Source organism: Salmo salar, unplaced genomic scaffold (genome assembly GCF_905237065.1).
Source record: "Salmo salar unplaced genomic scaffold, Ssal_v3.1, whole genome shotgun sequence".
Taxonomy (NCBI): domain Eukaryota; kingdom Metazoa; phylum Chordata; class Actinopteri; order Salmoniformes; family Salmonidae; genus Salmo; species Salmo salar.
The window spans coordinates 151,243-170,585 of NW_025550630.1; the positions used below are offsets into that span (position 1 = coordinate 151,243).

The 19,343-nt window shown below is 53.3% G+C and overlaps 1 protein-coding gene across 1 annotated transcript in view; it reads left to right on the top strand.

Annotated features, from left to right (window-relative positions):
- LOC106590749 (vacuolar protein sorting-associated protein 13B) overlaps positions 1–19,343 on the top strand; it is a 258,600-nt gene that overhangs the window by 113,394 nt on the left and 125,863 nt on the right. Inside the window, exons 9-10 of the mRNA XM_045713900.1 lie at positions 6,354–6,622; positions 18,838–18,933. Coding sequence (XP_045569856.1) covers positions 6,354–6,622; positions 18,838–18,933 — 365 coding nt within the window. The remainder of the gene's footprint in view (positions 1–6,353; positions 6,623–18,837; positions 18,934–19,343) is intronic.

A 19,343-nucleotide genomic window follows, 5' to 3' on the forward strand; every position in this document is an offset into this window, starting at 1 on the left:
TAATAAAAGCTGTGTTTTCTTTCACCGATGGTTCATTCGTTCCCTGAAATGATGAGAGTTTCCTATAATTGCATTATCACTAAGTCTGCAAAGAGCTTGTTGTTTTAAGGTTTTAAGGTTTCTAGGTTGAGTGTTTAAACAGGAGCCGAGATTCATATGGTTGAACACATTGGACTTTATTTAACCGTCTATATTTCATCAATATGTCAATCATACAGATTTCATTTGACAAGGGTCCTCTTATTACAGGACACCTCAGGTCGTTCATGTCTTGTCTTATTACAGGACACCTCAGGTCGTTCATGTCTTGTCTTATTACAGGACACCTCAGGTTGTATATGTCTTGTCTTATTACAGGACACCTTGGGTCGTTCATGTCTTGTCTTATTACAGGACACCTCAGGTTGTATATGTCTTGTCTTATTACAGGACACCTCAGGTTGTTCATGTCTTGTCTTATTACAGGACACCTCAGGTTGTTCATGTCTGTCTTATTACAGGACACCTCAGGTTGTTCATGTCTTGTCTTATTACAGGACACCTCAGGTCGTTCATGTCTTGTCTTATTACAGGACACCTCAGGTCGTTCATGTCTTGTCTTATTACAGGACACCTCAGGTTGTTCATGTCTTGTCTTATTACAGGACACCTCAGGTTGTTCATGTCTTGTCTTATTACAGGACACCTCAGGTTGTTCATGTCTTGTCTTATTACAGGACACCTCAGGTTGTTCATGTCTTGTCTTATTACAGGACACCTCAGGTCGTTCATGTCTTGTCTTATTACAGGACACCTCAGGTTGTTCATGTCTTGTCTTATTACAGGACACCTCAGGTTGTTCATGTCTGTCTTATTACAGGACACCTCAGGTCGTTCATGTCTTGTCTTATTACAGGACACCTCAGGTTGTTCATGTCTTGTCTTATTACAGGACACCTCAGGTTGTTCATGTCTTGTCTTATTACAGGACACCTCAGGTTGTATATGTCTTGTCTTATTACAGGACACCTCAGGTTGTTCATGTCTTGTCTTATTACAGGACACCTCAGGTTGTTCATGTCTGTCTTATTACAGGACACCTCAGGTTGTTCATGTCTTATTACAGGACACCTCAGGTTGTTCATGTCTTATTACAGGACACCTCAGGTTGTTCGTCTGTCTTATTACAGGACACCTCAGGTTGTTCATGTCTTGTCTTATTACAGGACACCTCAGGTTGTTCTTGTCTTATTACAGGACACCTCAGGTCGTTCATGTCTTGTCTTATTACAGGACACTTCAGGTTGTTCATGTCTTGTCTTATTACAGGACACCTCAGGTTGTTCATGTCTGTCTTATTACAGGACACCTCAGGTTGTTCATGTCTTGTCTTATTACAGGACACCTCAGGTTGTTCATGTCTTGTCTTATTACAGGACACCTCAGGTCGTTCATGTCTTGTCTTATTACAGGACACCTCAGGTCGTTCATGTCTTGTCTTATTACAGGACACCTCAGGTTGTTCATGTCTTGTCTTATTACAGGACACCTCAGGTTGTTCATCTGTCTTATTACAGGACACCTCAGGTTGTCATGTCTTGTCTTATTACAGGACACCTCAGGTTGTTCATGTCTAAACTTGTTCTGTACTTGTGTTCTGTGTGGACCACAGGAAGGGTAACTGCTGCATGGGGATCCTAATGAACTAAACTCAATTATTCCCCTTGTCCCCCAGCCTTCCCCATGTCCCCCAGCCTTCCCCATGTCCCCCAGCCTTCCCCATGTCCCCCCAGCCTTCCCCCATGTCCCCCAGCCTTCCCCTAGTCCCCCAGCCTTCCCCTAGTCCCCCAGCCTTCCCCTAGTCCCCCAGCCTTCCCCTAGTCCCCCAGCCTTCCCCTAGTCCCCCAGCCTTCCCCTAGTCCCCCAGCCTTCCCCTAGTCCCCCAGCCTTCCCCTAGTCCCCCAGCCTTCCCCTAGTCCCCCAGCCTTCCCCTAGTCCCCCAGCCTTCCCATAGTCCCCCAGCCTTCCCCTAGTCCCCCAGCCTTCCCCATGTCCCCCAGCCTTCCCCTAGTCCCCCCAGCCTTCCCCTAGTCCCCCAGCCTTCCCCTAGTCCCCCAGCCTTCCCCTAGTCCCCCAGCCTTCCCCATGTCCCCCAGCCTTCCCCATGTCCCCCAGCCTTCCCCATGTCCCCCAGCCTTCCCCATGTCCCCCAGCCTTCCCCATGTCCCCCAGCCTTCCCCTAGTCCCCCAGACTTATAGTCCCCCAGCCTTCCCCATGTCCCCCAGCCTTCCCTTGTCCCCCAGCCTTCCCCATGTCCCCCAGCCTTCCCCTAGTCCCCCAGCCTTCCCTATGTCCCCCAGCCTTCCCCTAGTCCCCCAGCCTTCCCCTAGTCCCCCAGCCTTCCCCTAGTCCCCCAGCCTTATAGTCCCCCAGCCTTCCCCTAGTCCCCCAGCCTTCCCCTAGTCCCCCAGCCTTCCCCATGTCCCCCAGCCTTCCCCTAGTCCCCCAGCCTTCCCCTAGTCCCCCAGCCTTCCCCTAGTCCTCCAGCCTTATAGTCCTCCAGCCTTCCCCTAGTCCCCCAGCCTTATAGTCCTTCAGCCTTCCCCTAGTCCCCCAGCCTTCCCCTAGTCCCCCAGCCTTCCCCTAGTCCCCCAGCCTTCCCCTAGTCCCCCAGCCTTCCCCTAGTCCCCCAGCCTTCCCCTAGTCCCCCAGACTTATAGTCCCCCAGCCTTCCCCATGTCCCCCAGCCTTCCCCTTGTCCCCCAGCCTTCCCCATGTCCCCCAGCCTTCCCCATGTCCCCCAGCCTTCCCCATGTCCCCCAGCCTTCCCCATGTCCCCAGCCCCTAGTCCCCCAGCCTTCCCCTAGTCCTCCAGCCTTATAGTCCTTCAGCCTTCCCATAGTCCCCCAGCCTTATAGTCCTCCAGCCTTCCCCTAGTCCCCCAGCCTTATAGTCCTTCAGCCTTCCCCTAGTCCCCTAGTCCCCAGCCTTCCCCTAGTCCCCCAGCCTTCCCCTAGTCCCCCCAGCCTTCCCCTAGTCCCCCAGCCTTCCCCTAGTCCCCCAGCCTTCCCCTAGTCCCCCAGCCTTCCCCTAGTCCCCCAGCCTTCCCATAGTCCCCCAGCCTTCCCCTAGTCCCCCAGCCTTCCCCTAGTCCCCCAGCCTTATAGTCCCCCAGCCTTCCCTAGTCCCCCAGCCTTCCCCTAGTCCCCCAGCCTTCCCCTAGTCCCCCAGCCTTCCCCTAGTCCCCCAGCCTTATAGTCCCCCAGCCTTCCCCTAGTCCCCCAGCCTTCCCCTAGTCCCCCAGCCTTCCCCTAGTCCCCCAGCCTTCCCCTAGTCCCCCAGCCTTCCCTAGTCCCCCAGCCTTATAGTCCCCCAGCCTTCCCCTAGTCCTCCAGCCTTATAGTCCCCCAGCCTTCCCATAGTCCCCCAGCCTTCCCCTAGTCCCCCAGCCTTCCCCTAGTCCCCCAGCCTTCCCCTAGTCCCCCAGCCTTCCCATAGTCCCCCAGCCTTCCCCTAGTCCCCAGCCTTCCCCATGTCCCCCAGCCTTCCCCTAGTCCCCCAGCCTTCCCTATGTCCCCCAGCCTTCCCCATGTCCCCCAGCCTTCCCCTAGTCCCCCAGCCTTCCCCTAGTCCTCCAGCCTTCCCCTAGTCCCCCAGCCTTCCCCTAGTCCCCCAGCCTTATAGTCCTTCAGCCTTCCCATAGTCCCCCAGCCTTCCCCTAGTCCCCCCAGCCTTATAGTCCTTCAGCCTTATAGTCCTTCAGCCTTCCCCTAGTCCCCCAGCCTTATAGTCCCCCAGCCTTCCCCTAGTCCCCCAGCCTTATAGTCCCCCAGCCTTCCCCTAGTGCCCCAGCCTTATAGTCCCCCAGCCTTCACCTAGTCCCCCAGCCTTATAGTCCCCCAGCCTTCCCCTAGTCCCCCAGCCTTATAGTCCCCCAGCCTTCCCCTAGTCCCCCAGCCTTATAGTCCTTCAGCCTTCCCCTAGTCCCCCAGCCTTCCCCTAGTCCCCCAGCCTTATAGTCCCCCAGCCTTCCCCTAGTCCCCCAGCCTTCCCCTAGTCCCCCAGCCTTCCCCTAGTCCCCCCAGCCTTCCCCTAGTCCCCCAGCCTTCCCCTAGTCCCCCAGCCTTATAGTCCTTCAGCCTTCCCATAGTCCCCCAGCCTTCCCCTAGTCCCCCAGCCTTATAGTCCCCCAGCCTTCCCCTAGTCCCCCAGCCTTCCCCTAGTCCCCCAGCCTTCCCCTAGTCCCCCAGCCTTATAGTCCCCCAGCCTTCCCCTAGTCCCCCAGCCTTCCCCTAGTCCCCCAGCCTTCCCCTAGTCCCCCAGCCTTATAGTCCCCCAGCCTTCCCATAGTCCCCCAGCCTTATAGTCCCCCAGCCTTCCCCTAGTCCCCCAGCCTTCCCCTAGTCCCCCAGCCTTCCCCTAGTCCCCCAGCCTTCCCCTAGTCCCCCAGCCTTCCCCTAGTCCCCCAGCCTTCCCTAGTCCCCCAGCCTTCCCCTAGTCCCCCAGCCTTCCCATAGTCCCCCAGCCTTCCCCTAGTCCCCCAGCCTTCCCCTAGTCCCCCAGCCTTCCCCTAGTCCCCCAGCCTTATAGTCCCCCAGCCTTCCCCTAGTCCCCCAGCCTTCCCCTAGTCCCCCAGCCTTCCCCTAGTCCCCCAGCCTTCCCCTAGTCCCCCAGCCTTATAGTCCCCCAGCCTTCCCCTAGTCCCCCAGCCTTCCCCTAGTCCCCCAGCCTTCCCCTAGTCCCCCAGCCTTCCCCTAGTCCCCCAGCCTTCCCCTAGTCCCCCAGCCTTATAGTCCCCCCAGCCTTCCCCTAGTCCTCCAGCCTTATAGTCCCCCAGCCTTCCCATAGTCCCCCAGCCTTCCCCTAGTCCCCCAGCCTTCCCCTAGTCCCCCAGCCTTCCCCTAGTCCCCCAGCCTTCCCATAGTCCCCCAGCCTTCCCCTAGTCCCCCAGCCTTCCCTATGTCCCCCAGCCTTCCCCTAGTCCCCCAGCCTTCCCCTAGTCCTCCAGCCTTCCCCTAGTCCCCCAGCCTTATAGTCCTTCAGCCTTCCCATAGTCCCCCAGCCTTCCCCTAGTCCCCCAGCCTTATAGTCCTTCAGCCTTATAGTCCTTCAGCCTTCCCCTAGTCCCCCAGCCTTATAGTCCCCCAGCCTTCCCCTAGTCCCCCAGCCTTATAGTCCCCCAGCCTTCCCCTAGTGCCCCAGCCTTATAGTCCCCCAGCCTTCACCTAGTCCCCCAGCCTTATAGTCCCCCAGCCTTCCCCTAGTCCCCCAGCCTTATAGTCCCCCAGCCTTCCCCTAGTGCCCCAGCCTTATAGTCCCCCAGCCTTCCCCTAGTCCCCCAGCCTTATAGTCCTTCAGCCTTCCCCTAGTCCCCCAGCCTTCCCCTAGTCCCCCAGCCTTATAGTCCCCCAGCCTTCCCCTAGTCCCCCAGCCTTATAGTCCCCCAGCCTTCCCCCATGTCCCCCAGCCTTCCCCATGTCCCCCAGCCTTCCCCTAGTCCCCCAGCCTTCCCCTAGTCCCCCAGCCTTCCCCTAGTCCCCCAGCCTTCCCCTAGTCCCCCAGCCTTCCCCTAGTCCCCCAGCCTTATAGTCCCCCAGCCTTCCCATAGTCCCCCAGCCTTCCCCTAGTCCCCCAGCCTTCCCCTAGTCCCCCAGCCTTATAGTCCCCCAGCCTTCCCATAGTCCCCCAGCCTTATAGTCCCCCAGCCTTCCCCTAGTCCCCAGCCTTCCCCTAGTCCCCCAGCCTTATAGTCCCCCAGCCTTCCCATAGTCCCCCAGCCTTCCCCTAGTCCCCCAGCCTTCCCCTAGTCCCCCAGCCTTCCCCTAGTCCCCCAGCCTTATAGTCCCCCAGCCTTATAGTCCCCCAGCCTTCCCCTAGTCCCCCAGCCTTATAGTCCCCCAGCCTTCCCCTAGTCCCCCAGCCTTCCCCTAGTCCTTCAGCCTTCCCCTAGTCCCCCAGCCTTATAGTCCCCCAGCCTTCCCCTAGTCCCCCAGCCTTCCCCTAGTCCCCCAGCCTTATAGTCCTCCAGCCTTCCCCTAGTCCTCCAGCCTTCCCCTAGTCCCCCAGCCTTATAGTCCTCCAGCCTTCCCCTAGTCCCCCAGCCTTCCCCTAGTCCCCCAGCCTTATAGTCCCCCAGCCTTCCCCTAGTCCCCCAGCCTTCCCCTAGTCCCCCAGCCTTCCCCTAGTCCCCCAGCCTTCCCTAGTCCCCCAGCCTTCCCCTAGTCCCCCAGCCTTCCCCTAGTCCCCCAGCCTTCCCCTAGTCCCCCAGCCTTCCCCTAGTCCCCCAGCCTTATAGTCCTCCAGCCTTCCCCTAGTCCCCCAGCCTTCCAGTGTATTGACACCAAGCTGACTGATTTGTGTTATTGTTCCTCAGGTCTGGAAGGAGACCCAGAGGCCCAGGCCATGGCAGGACAGTACCCCAGCCCAGAGATGTACATGCAGGGGGAGGAGGGGGACCAGGGCTGGGTGTCCTGGGCCTGGTCCTTCGTCCCAGCCATCGTGGGAGCTGAGGATGAGGAGGGAGAGGAAGGCTTCTACCCGCAGGGGGAAGAGGGAGGCCGCTCCAGCCCGCAGCAGAACCCACCGAAAGACCCTGTTGTCTCCATAGGCTTCTACTGCACCAAGGCCTCTGTCACCTTCAAGGTAGGAAGACCTTGGAGGGAGTGAGGGGTACGGGAGGAGGGTGAGGGGCGGGGAGGGGGCGGAGTGAGGGGTAGGGGAGGGGAGGGGTGCGGGGAGGAGTGCGGGGAGGAGGGGGACGGTGAGGGTGCGGGAGGAGGCGAGGGGCACGGGAGGGGGCGAGGGCACGGGAGGGGGGCGAGGGGTACGGGAGGGGGGCGAGGGGCACGGGAGGGGGGCGAGGGGCGGGGGAGTCTCTGTTCTGTCCTGTTTCTCTGCCTGTCTGTTCGTCCTGTCTCTCTCCTTCTGTCTCTGTCTCTCTCCTTCTGTCTCTGTCTCTCTCCTTCTGTCTCTGTCTCTCTCCTTCTGTCTCTGTCTCTTTCTGTCTCTGTCTTTCTGTCTCTGTCTCTCTCCTTCTGTCTCTGTCTCTCTCTCTCTCTCTCTGATATGTGAATGTTCCGTGAGGTTCAGATCAGTCAGATCATGTTTCTACATTATCATCAGGGGGCAGAAGGTTAAATATCACTCCAAATGGAGCCTGGTGCTTTTCTAATAAGGTTTAAATTGTTCCTGTAGTGTTTGACTTGTTCTAATCAGGTAATGGTCTCTCTCCTCAGCAGTAATTGCAGACAGCTGAAGGGATGGCAGTTGGTTTTAAACGTTCACATTTAGCGGGAAGCATTTCATTTGAAGGGTAATTTCCCCTTTTGAACAGCCAGGCAGGCAGTGCAGGGACCTGTCTCTCTCTCTCTGTCTCTCTCTCTCTCTCTCTGTCTCTCTCTGTCTCTCTCTGTCTCTCTCTGTCTCTCTCTGTCTCTCTCTCTCTCTCTCTCTCTCTCTCTCTCTCTCTGTCTCTCTCTCTCTCTCTCTCTGTCTCTCTCTCTCTGTCTCTCTCTCTCTCTGTCTCTCTCTGTCTCTCTCTCTCTCTCTCTCTGTCTCTCTCTGTCTCTCTCTCTCTCTCTCTGTCTCTCTCTCTCTCTGTCTGTCTCTGTCTTTCTCTGTCTCTCTCTGTCTGTCTCTCTGTCTCTCTCTCTCTCTGTGTCTCTCTGTCCCTCTCTCTGTCCCTCTCTCTCTCTGTCTCTCTGTCTCTCTGTCTCTCTCTGTCCCTCTCTCTGTCTCTCTCTCTGTCTCTCTGTCTCTCTCTCTGTCTCTCTCTCTGTCTCTGTCTCTCTGTCTCTCTCTCTGTCTCTCTGTCTCTCTCTGTCTCTCTGTCTCTGTCTCTCTCTGTCTCTCTCTCTGTCTCTCTGTCTCTCTGTCTCTCTCTGTCCCTCTCTCTGTCTCTCTCTGTCTCTCTCTGTCTCTCTCTCTGTCTCTCTCTCTGTCTCTCTCTCTCTCTGTCTGTCTCTGTCTTTCTCTGTCTCTCTCTGTCTGTCTCTCTGTCTCTCTCTCTCTCTGTGTCTCTCTGTCCCTCTCTCTGTCCCCTCTCTCTCTGTCTCTCTGTCTCTCTGTCTCTCTCTGTCCCTCTCTCTGTCTCTCTCTCTGTCTCTCTGTCTCTCTCTCTGTCTCTCTCTCTGTCTCTGTCTCTCTGTCTCTCTCTCTGTCTCTCTGTCTCTCTCTGTCTCTCTGTCTCTGTCTCTCTCTGTCTCTCTCTCTGTCTCTCTGTCTCTCTGTCTCTCTCTGTCCCTCTCTCTGTCTCTCTCTGTCTCTCTGTCTCTGTCTCTCTCTGTCTCTCTCTCTGACTCTCTGTCTCTCTCTGTCTCTCTCTGTCTCTCTCTCTGACATGGCAGTGAAACACCAGACTGTTATTTCTGACTCAGAATAATTCCTCTGGGTCGTGAAATCTGTTTTATTTGATCAGAATTACTGGCGTTTTTACCTAATGACTTGTAGAAACCACGTGAAAGGTTGGAAAGAGAGAGAAACGTTGTCCGACTAGGCAGAGTTTCCATCCTGTTATTCACCTCCAGATCTGTTGACATCTTGTCATTTCTCAGAGATGTTCTGTTATTCACCTCCAGATCTGTTGACATCTTGTCATTTCTCAGAGATGTTCTGTTATTCACCTCCAGATCTGTTGACATCTTGTCATTTCTCAGAGATGTTCTGTTATTCACCTCCAGATCTGTTGACATCTTGTCATTTCTCAGAGATGTTCTGTTATTCACCTCCAGATCTGTTGACATCTTGTCATTTCTCAGAGATGTTCTGTTATTCACCTCCAGATCTGTTGACATCTTGTCATTTCTCAGAGATGTTCTGTTATTCACCTCCAGATCTGTTGACATCTTGTCATTTCTCAGAGATGTTCTGTTATTCACCTCCAGATCTGTTGACATCTTGTCATTTCTCAGAGATGTTCTGTTATTCACCTCCAGATCTGTTGACATCTTGTCATTTCTCAGAGATGTTCTGTTATTCACCTCCAGATCTGTTGACATCTTGTCATTTCTCAGAGATGTTCTGTTATTCACCTCCAGATCTGTTGACATCTTGTCATTTCTCAGAGATGTTCTGTTATTCACCTCCAGATCTGTTGACATCTTGTCATTTCTCAGAGATGTTCTGTTATTCACCTCCAGATCTGTTGACATCTTGTCATTTCTCAGAGATGTCCCGTTATTCACCTCCAGATCTGTTGACATCTTGTCATTTCTCAGAGATGTTCTGTTATTCACCTCCAGATCTGTTGACATCTTGTCATTTCTCAGAGATGTTCCGTTATTCACCTCCAGATCTGTTGACATCTTGTCATTTCTCAGAGATGTTCTGTTATTCACCTCCAGATCTGTTGACATCTTGTCATTTCTCAGAGATGTCCTGTTATTCACCTCCAGATCTGTTGACATCTTGTCATTTCTCAGAGATGTCCCGTTATTCACCTCCAGATCTGTTGACATCTTGTCATTTCTCAGAGATGTTCTGTTATTCACCTCCAGATCTGTTGACATCTTGTCATTTCTCAGAGATGTTCCGTTATTCACCTCCAGATCTGTTGACATCTTGTCATTTCTCAGAGATGTTCTGTTATTCACCTCCAGATCTGTTGACATCTTGTCATTTCTCAGAGATGTTCTGTTATTCACCTCCAGATCTGTTGACATCTTGTCATTTCTCAGAGATGTTCTGTTATTCACCTCCAGATCTGTTGACATCTTGTCATTTCTCAGAGATGTTCTGTTATTCACCTCCAGATCTGTTGACATCTTGTCATTTCTCAGAGATGTTCTGTTATTCACCTCCAGATCTGTTGACATCTTGTCATTTCTCAGAGATGTTCTGTTATTCACCTCCAGATCTGTTGACATCTTGTCATTTCTCAGAGATGTCCCGTTATTCACCTCCAGATCTGTTGACATCTTGTCATTTCTCAGAGATGTTCTGTTATTCACCTCCAGATCTGTTGACATCTTGTCATTTCTCAGAGATGTTCCGTTCTCAGCCCGTGGGACTATTGATTGTTTGTTTACAGCGTTCTGTTCCCGTCAACAACAACAACAACATGCTTGTTTCACGTGTTTTGATTCTCAGTTTGCTGTCCAGGTCCTAAGGATCAGTGAGCCCATTGAAACGTGTTTTTAAAAGTTGATGAAAGTTCAAAATGCCAAATAAAGAATGATTTTAATATGTGTTGGATCTTTAGGGCCGTTCTGGCTGACAACAAATGAGCTAGCTAGCCTAGCGGCGGTCGCTACGCTAGCTCCATCCTGTTACTGTATTGTTATAGACCCAGGTACAGTCAGCAGAGTCCTGCTACGCTAGCTCCATCCTGTTACTGTATTGTTACAGACCCAGGTACAGTCAGAGTCCTGCTACGCTAGCTCCATCCTGTTACTGTATTGTTATAGACCCAGGTACAGTCAGCAGAGTCCTGCTACGCTAGCTCCATCCTGTTACTGTATTGTTACAGACCCAGGTACAGTCAGAGTCCTACTACGCTAGCTCCATCCTGTTACTGTATTGTTACAGACCCAGGTACAGTCAGAGTCCTGCTACGCTAGCTCCATCCTGTTACTGTATTGTTACAGACCCAGGTACAGTCAGAGTCCTGCTACGCTAGCTCCATCCTGTTACTGTATTGTTATAGACCCAGGTACAGTCAGAGTCCTGCTACGCTAGCTCCATCCTGTTACTGTATTGTTACAGACCCAGGTACAGTCAGCAGAGTCCTGCTACGCTAGCCCCGTCCTGTTACTGTATTGTTATAGACCCAGGTACAGTCAGCAGAGTCCTGCTACGCTAGCTCCGTCCTGTTACTGTATTGTTACAGACCCAGGTACAGTCAGAGTCCTGCTACGCTAGCTCCGTGCTGTTACTGTATTGTTACAGACCCAGGTACAGTCGCAGAGTCCTGCTACGCTAGCTCCATGCTGTTACTGTATTGTTACAGACCCAGGTACAGTCAGAGTCCTGCTACGCTAGCTCCATGCTGTTACTGTATTGTTACAGACCCAGGTACAGTCAGAGTCCTGCTACGCTAGCTCCATGCTGTTACTGTATTGTTACAGACCCAGGTACAGTCAGAGTCCTGCTACGCTAGCTCCATCCTGTTACTGTATTGTTACAGACCCAGGTACAGTCAGAGTCCTACTACGCTAGCTCCATCCTGTTACTGTATTGTTACAGACCCAGGTACAGTCAGAGTCCTGCTACGCTAGCTCCATCCTGTTACTGTATTGTTATAGACCCAGGTACAGTCAGAGTCCTGCTACGCTAGCTCCGTCCTGTTACTGTATTGTTACAGACCCAGGTACAGTCAGAGTCCTGCTACGCTAGCTCCATCCTGTTACTGTATTGTTACAGACCCAGGTACAGTCAGAGTCCTGCTACGCTAGCTCCATCCTGTTACTGTATTGTTATAGACCCAGGTACAGTCAGAGTCCTGCTACGCTAGCTCCATCCTGTTACTGTATTGTTATAGACCCAGGTACAGTCAGCAGAGTCCTGCTACGCTAGCTCCATCCTGTTACTGTATTGTTACAGACCCAGGTACAGTCAGAGTCCTGCTACGCTAGCTCCATCCTGTTACTGTATTGTTATAGACCCAGGTACAGTCAGAGTCCTGCTACGCTAGCTCCATCCTGTTACTGTATTGTTATAGACCCAGGTACGGTCAGCAGAGTCCTGCTACGCTAGCTCCATCCTGTTACTGTATTGTTACAGACCCAGGTACAGTCAGCAGAGTCCTGCTACGCTAGCTCCATCCTGTTACTGTATTGTTACAGACCCAGGTACAGTCAGAGTCCTGCTACGCTAGCTCCATCCTGTTACTGTATTGTTATAGACCCAGGTACAGTCAGAGTCCTGCTACGCTAGCTCCATCCTGTTACTGTATTGTTACAGACCCAGGTACAGTCAGCAGAGTCCTGCTACGCTAGCTCCATCCTGTTACTGTATTGTTACAGACCCAGGTACAGTCAGAGTCCTGCTACGCTAGCTCCATCCTGTTACTGTATTGTTACAGACCCAGGTACAGTCAGAGTCCTGCTACGTTAGCTCCATCCTGTTACTGTATTGTTATAGACCCAGGTACAGTCAGAGTCCTGCTACGCTAGCTCCATCCTGTTACTGTATTGTTATAGACCCAGGTACAGTCAGAGTCCTGCTACGCTAGCTCCATCCTGTTACTGTATTGTTACAGACCCAGATACAGTCAGAGTCCTGCTACGCTAGCTCCATCCTGTTACTGTATTGTTACAGACCCAGGTACAGTCAGCAGAGTCCTGCTACGCTAGCTCCATCCTGTTACTGTATTGTTATAGACCCAGGTACAGTCAGCAGAGTCCTGCTACGCTAGCTCCATCCTGTTACTGTATTGTTACAGACCCAGGTACAGTCAGCAGAGTCCTGCTACGCTAGCTCCATCCTGTTACTGTATTGTTATAGACCCAGGTACAGTCAGAGTCCTGCTACGCTAGCTCCATCCTGTTACTGTATTGTTATAGACCCAGGTACAGTCAGCAGAGTCCTGCTACGCTAGCTCCATCCTGTTACTGTATTGTTACAGACCCAGGTACAGTCAGCAGAGTCCTGCTACGCTAGCTCCATCCTGTTACTGTATTGTTACAGACCCAGGTACAGTCAGAGTCCTGCTACGCTAGCTCCATGCTGTTACTGTATTGTTATAGACCCAGGTACAGTCAGAGTCCTGCTACGCTAGCTCCATCCTGTTACTGTATTGTTACAGACCCAGGTACAGTCAGAGTCCTGCTACGCTAGCTCCATCCTGTTACTGTATTGTTATAGACCCAGGTACAGTCAGAGTCCTGCTACGCTAGCTCCATGCTGTTACTGTATTGTTACAGACCCAGGTACAGTCAGAGTCCTGCTACGCTAGCTCCATCCTGTTACTGTATTGTTACAGACCCAGGTACAGTCAGCAGAGTCCTGCTACGCTAGCTCCATGCTGTTACTGTATTGTTATAGACCCAGGTACAGTCAGCAGAGTCCTGCTACGCTAGCTCCATCCTGTTACTGTATTGTTACAGACCCAGGTACAGTCAGCAGAGTCCTGCTACGCTAGCTCCATCCTGTTACTGTATTGTTACAGACCCAGATACAGTCAGAGTCCTGCTACGCTAGCTCCATCCTGTTACTGTATTGTTACAGACCCAGGTACAGTCAGAGTCCTGCTACGCTAGCTCCATCCTGTTACTGTATTGTTACAGACCCAGGTACAGTCAGAGTCCTGCTACGCTAGCTCCATCCTGTTACTGTATTGTTACAGACCCAGGTACAGTCAGCAGAGTCCTGCTACGCTAGCTCCATCCTGTTACTGTATTGTTACAGACCCAGGTACAGTCAGCAGAGTCCTGCTACGCTAGCTCCATCCTGTTACTGTATTGTTACAGACCCAGGTACAGTCAGAGTCCTGCTACGCTAGCTCCATCCTGTTACTGTATTGTTACAGACCCAGGTACAGTCAGAGTCCTGCTACGCTAGCTCCATGCTGTTACTGTATTGTTACAGACCCAGGTACAGTCAGAGTCCTGCTACGCTAGCTCCATCCTGTTACTGTATTGTTACAGACCCAGGTACAGTCAGCAGAGTCCTGCTACGCTAGCTCCATCCTGTTACTGTATTGTTATAGACCCAGGTACAGTCAGAGTCCTGCTACGCTAGCTCCATCCTGTTACTGTATTGTTATAGACCCAGGTACAGTCAGAGTCCTGCTACGCTAGCTCCATCCTGTTACTGTATTGTTATAGACCCAGGTACAGTCAGAGTCCTGCTACGCTAGCTCCATCCTGTTACTGTATTGTTATAGACCCAGGTACAGTCAGAGTCCTGCTACGCTAGCTCCATCCTGTTACTGTATTGTTACAGACCCAGGTACAGTCAGAGTCCTGCTACGCTAGCTCCATCCTGTTACTGTATTGTTACAGACCCAGGTACAGTCAGCAGAGTCCTGCTACGCTAGCTCCATGCTGTTACTGTATTGTTACAGACCCAGGTACAGTCAGAGTCCTGCTACGCTAGCTCCATCCTGTTACTGTATTGTTACAGACCCAGGTACAGTCAGCAGAGTCCTGCTACGCTTAGCTCCATCCTGTTACTGTATTGTTACAGACCCAGGTACAGTCAGCAGAGTCCTGCTACGCTAGCTCCATCCTGTTACTGTATTGTTACAGACCCAGGTACAGTCAGAGTCCTGCTACGCTAGCTCCATCCTGTTACTGTATTGTTATAGACCCAGGTACAGTCAGAGTCCTGCTACGCTAGCTCCATCCTGTTACTGTATTGTTACAGACCCAGGTACAGTCAGAGTCCTGCTACGCTAGCTCCATCCTGTTACTGTATTGTTACAGACCCAGGTACAGTCAGAGTCCTGCTACGCTAGCTCCATCCTGTTACTGTATTGTTACAGACCCAGGTACAGTCAGAGTCCTGCTACGCTAGCTCCATCCTGTTACTGTATTGTTATAGACCCAGGTACAGTCAGCAGAGTCCTGCTACGCTAGCTCCATCCTGTTACTGTATTGTTATAGACCCAGGTACAGTCAGCAGAGTCCTGCTACGCTAGCTCCATCCTGTTACTGTATTGTTACAGACCCAGGTACAGTCAGCAGAGTCCTGCTACGCTAGCTCCGTCCTGTTACTGTATTGTTATAGACCCAGGTACAGTCAGAGTCCTGCTACGCTAGCTCCATCCTGTTACTGTATTGTTACAGACCCAGGTACAGTCAGCAGAGTCCTGCTACGCTAGCTCCATCCTGTTACTGTATTGTTATAGACCCAGGTACAGTCAGCAGAGTCCTGCTACGCTAGCTCCATCCTGTTACTGTATTGTTACAGACCCAGGTACAGTCAGCAGAGTCCTGCTACGCTAGCTCCATCCTGTTACTGTATTGTTACAGACCCAGGTACAGTCAGAGTCCTGCTACGCTAGCTCCATCCTGTTACTGTATTGTTACAGACCCAGGTACAGTCAGAGTCCTGCTACGCTAGCTCCATCCTGTTACTGTATTGTTACAGACCCAGGTACAGTCAGCAGAGTCCTGCTACGCTAGCTCCGTCCTGTTACTGTATTGTTACAGACCCAGGTACAGTCAGAGTCCTGCTACGCTAGCTCCATCCTGTTACTGTATTGTTACAGACCCAGGTACAGTCAGAGTCCCGCTACGCTAACTCCATCCTGTTACTGTATTGTTACAGACCCAGGTACAGTCAGAGTCCTGCTACGCTAGCTCCATCCTGTTACTGTATTGTTACAGACCCAGGTACAGTCAGCAGAGTCCTGCTACGCTAGCTCCATCCTGTTACTGTATTGTTATAGACCCAGGTACAGTCAGAGTCCTGCTACGCTAGCTCCATGCTGTTACTGTATTGTTATAGACCCAGGTACAGTCAGCAGAGTCCTGCTACGCTAGCTCCATCCTGTTACTGTATTGTTACAGACCCAGGTACAGTCAGAGTCCTGCTACGCTAGCTCCATCCTGTTACTGTATTGTTACAGACCCAGGTACAGTCAGCAGAGTCCTGCTACGCTAGCTCCATCCTGTTACTGTATTGTTACAGACCCAGGTACAGTCAGAGTCCTGCTACGCTAGCTCCATCCTGTTACTGTATTGTTACAGACCCAGGTACAGTCAGCAGAGTCCTGCTACGCTAGCTCCATCCTGTTACTGTATTGTTACAGACCCAGGTACAGTCAGAGTCCTGCTACGCTAGCCCCGTCCTGTTACTGTATTGTTATAGACCCAGGTACAGTCAGCAGAGTCCTGCTACGCTAGCTCCATCCTGTTACTGTATTGTTATAGACCCAGATACAGTCAGAGTCCCGCTACGCTAGCTCCATCCTGTTACTGTATTGTTACAGACCCAGGTACAGTCAGCAGAGTCCTGCTACGCTAGCTCCATCCTGTTACTGTATTGTTATAGACCCAGGTACAGTCAGCAGAGTCCTGCTACGCTAGCTCCATCCTGTTACTGTATTGTTACAGACCCAGGTACAGTCAGCAGAGTCCTGCTACGCTAGCTCCATCCTGTTACTGTATTGTTATAGACCCAGGTACAGTCAGAGTCCTGCTACGCTAGCTCCATCCTGTTACTGTATTGTTATAGACCCAGGTACAGTCAGAGTCCTGCTACGCTAGCTCCGTCCTGTTACTGTATTGTTACAGACCCAGATACAGTCAGCAGAGTCCTGCTACGCTAGCTCCGTCCTGTTACTGTATTGTTACAGACCCAGGTACAGTCAGCAGAGTCCTGCTACGCTAGCTCCATCCTGTTACTGTATTGTTACAGACCCAGGTACAGTCAGCAGAGTCCTGCTACGCTAGCTCCATCCTGTTACTGTATTGTTACAGACCCAGGTACAGTCAGAGTCCTGCTACGTTAGCTCAGAGAGCTAGGTTCAGCGTTGACGTGGTGAAACAAATCGCTCTCTCACTCTTTCAGAACGGTCCTTGTTGCTTGCTGCCATTTCCCAGGGGTTGCTGGGAAGGCTTGCGACGGTTTTTCCCTGCACGTGATTAAACCGACGGAACGAGGAAAGGAGAGGGAGGAGAAGAGAGGGAAAGAGAGGGAGGAGAAGAGAGGGAAAGAGGGGGAGATCAGAGAACGGAGGGAGGAGAAGAGAGGGGAAGAGGAAGGAGTTTCCATCAGTAGTATAATAAGGTGCAGCTGCTCCAGTCTGTTCTAACCTGCAGCTGCTTCCTGTGTTACAGTTGAAACGGTGGGACTGAGCTACACCCAGCCAGCCATCACACCTCTCTCCCCCCTGGCCAGCCATCACCCCTCTCTCCCCCTGGCCAGCCATCACACCTCTCTCTCCCCCCTGGCCAGCCATCACCCCTCTCTCTCCCCCCTGGCCAGCCATCACCCCTCTCTCTCCCCCCTGGCCAACCATCACCCCTCTCTCTCCCCCCTGGCCAACCATCACCCCTCTCTCTCCCCCTGGCACGCCATCACCCCTCTCTCTCGCCCCTGGCCAGCCATCACACCTCTCTCCCCTGGCCAGCCATCATACCTCTCTCTCCCCCTGGCCAGCCATCACCCCTCTCTCTCCCCCTGGCACGCCATCACCCCTCTCTCTCCCCCTGGCCAGCCATCACACCTCTCTCCCCCTGGCCAGCCATCATACCTCTCTCCCCCCTGGCCAGCCATCATACCTCTCTCCCCCTGGCCAGCCATCATACCTCTCTCCCCCTGGCCAGCCATCATACCTCTCTCCCCCCTGGTCAGCCATCAGACCTCTCTCCCCCCTGGCCAGCCATCACACCTCTCTCTCCCCCTGGCCAGCCATCACCCCTCTCTCTCCCCCCTGGCCAGCCATCACCCCTCTCTCTCCCCCTGGCACGCCATCACCCTCTCTCTCTCCCCCTGGCCAGCCATCACACCTCTCTCCCCCTGGCCAGCCATCATACCTCTCTCTCCCCCCCTGGCCAGCCATCACCCCTCTCTCTCCCCTGGCACGCCATCACCCTCTCTCTCCCCCTGGCCAGCCATCATACCTCTCTCCCCCTGGCCAGCCATCATACCTCTCTCCCCCTGGCCAGCCATCATACCTCTCTCCCCCCCTGGCCAGCCATCATACCTCTCTCCCCCTGGTCAGCCATCAGACCTCTCTCCCCCCTGGCCAGCCATCACACCTCTCTCTCCCCCTGGCCAGCCATCACCCCTCTCTCTCCCCCTGGCCAGCCATCACCCCTCTCTCTCCCCCTGGCCAACCATCACACCTCTCTCTCCCCTGGCCAGCCATCACACCTCTCTCTCCCCTGGCCAGCCATCACCCCTCTCTCTCCCCCTGGCCAACCATCACACCTCTCTCTCCCCCTGGCCAACCATCACACCTCTCTCCCCCCTGGCCAACCATCACACCTCTCTCTCCCCCTGGCCAACCATCACACCTCTCTCTCCCCCTGGCCAACCATCACCCCTCTCTCTCCCCCTGGCCAGCCATCACCCCTCTCTCTCCCCCTGGCCAGCCATCACACCTCTCTCTCTCCCCTGGCCAGACTCTCCTCTCTCTCCCCCTGACCAGACTCTCTCTCCCCCCTCTCCTCTCTCTCCCCCTGACCAGACTCTCCTCTCCCCCTCCTCTCCTCTCTCTCCCCCTGACCAGACTCTCTCTCCCCCTCCTCTCCTCTCTCTCCCCCCTGACCAGACTCTCTCTCCCCCTCCTCTCCTCTCTCTCCCCCTGACCAGACTCTCCTTACCTCCCTCTCTCTCTCTCTCCACCCTGACCCGACTCTCTCTCCCCCTGACCAGACTCTCTCTCCCCCTCCTCTCTTCTCTCTCTCCCCCCTGACCAGACTCTCCTTACCTCCCTCTCTCTCTCTCTCCCCCTGACCAGACTCTCCTTACCCCCCTCTCTCTCTCTCTCCCCTGACCAGACTCTCCCTCCCTCCCTCTCTCTCCTTGGTGTCTCTCTGTTTGTCTCTGATATTCTGGTGTTTATAGTGAAGTATTCAGCTCTCCAGGGCCTTGTTCTGTGACGTCCCAAAGAGAAGGATGTTGACTTTATTTATATCAACCATGTTTCCTCTCTCTCTGTCTCTCTCTCTCTCTCGCTGTCTCTCTCTCTCTCTCTCTCTCTCTCTCTCTGTCTCTCTCTGTCTCTGTCTCTCTCTGTCTCTCTCTCTCTCTGTCTCTCTCTCTCTGTCTCTCTCTCTCTCTCTCTGTCTCTCTCTCTCTCTCTGTCTCTCTCTCTCTCTGTCTCTCTCTCTCTCTCTCTCTGTCTCTCTCTCTCTCTCTCTCTGTCTCTCTCTCTCTCTCTCTCTCTCTCTCTCTCTCTCTCTCTGTCTCTCTGTCTCTCTGTCTCTCTCTGTCTCTCTCTCTCTGTGTGTGTGTGAGACCAGTTGACAGAGATGCAGGTGGAGAGCAGTTACTACAGTCCTCAGAAGATGAAGAGCAGGGAGGGACTCTGTCTGGAGCAGGAGGGCATCACCATGGAGGTACGACCCTTCTGTCTCCGCTCTGTTCATCATCATCACACAGAGGGACACACACAGAGGGACACACACTGAGAGACACACACAGAGGGACACACACAGAGAGACACACACTGAGGGACACACACTGAGGGACACACACTGAGGGACACACACAGAGAGACACACACTGAGGGACACACACAGAGAGACACGCACAGAGAGACACACACTGAGGGACACACACTGAGGGACACACACTGAGGGACACACACAGAGAGACACACACTGAGGGACACGCACTGAGGGACACACACTGAGGGACACACACAGGGGCCCACAGGGTCAGTACTCTAACTCTCTGGAGCGAGAGGGAATCACTATCGAGGTAGGAACCCTTCTGTCCATAGAAATAGGATTACTAGAACAGGGAT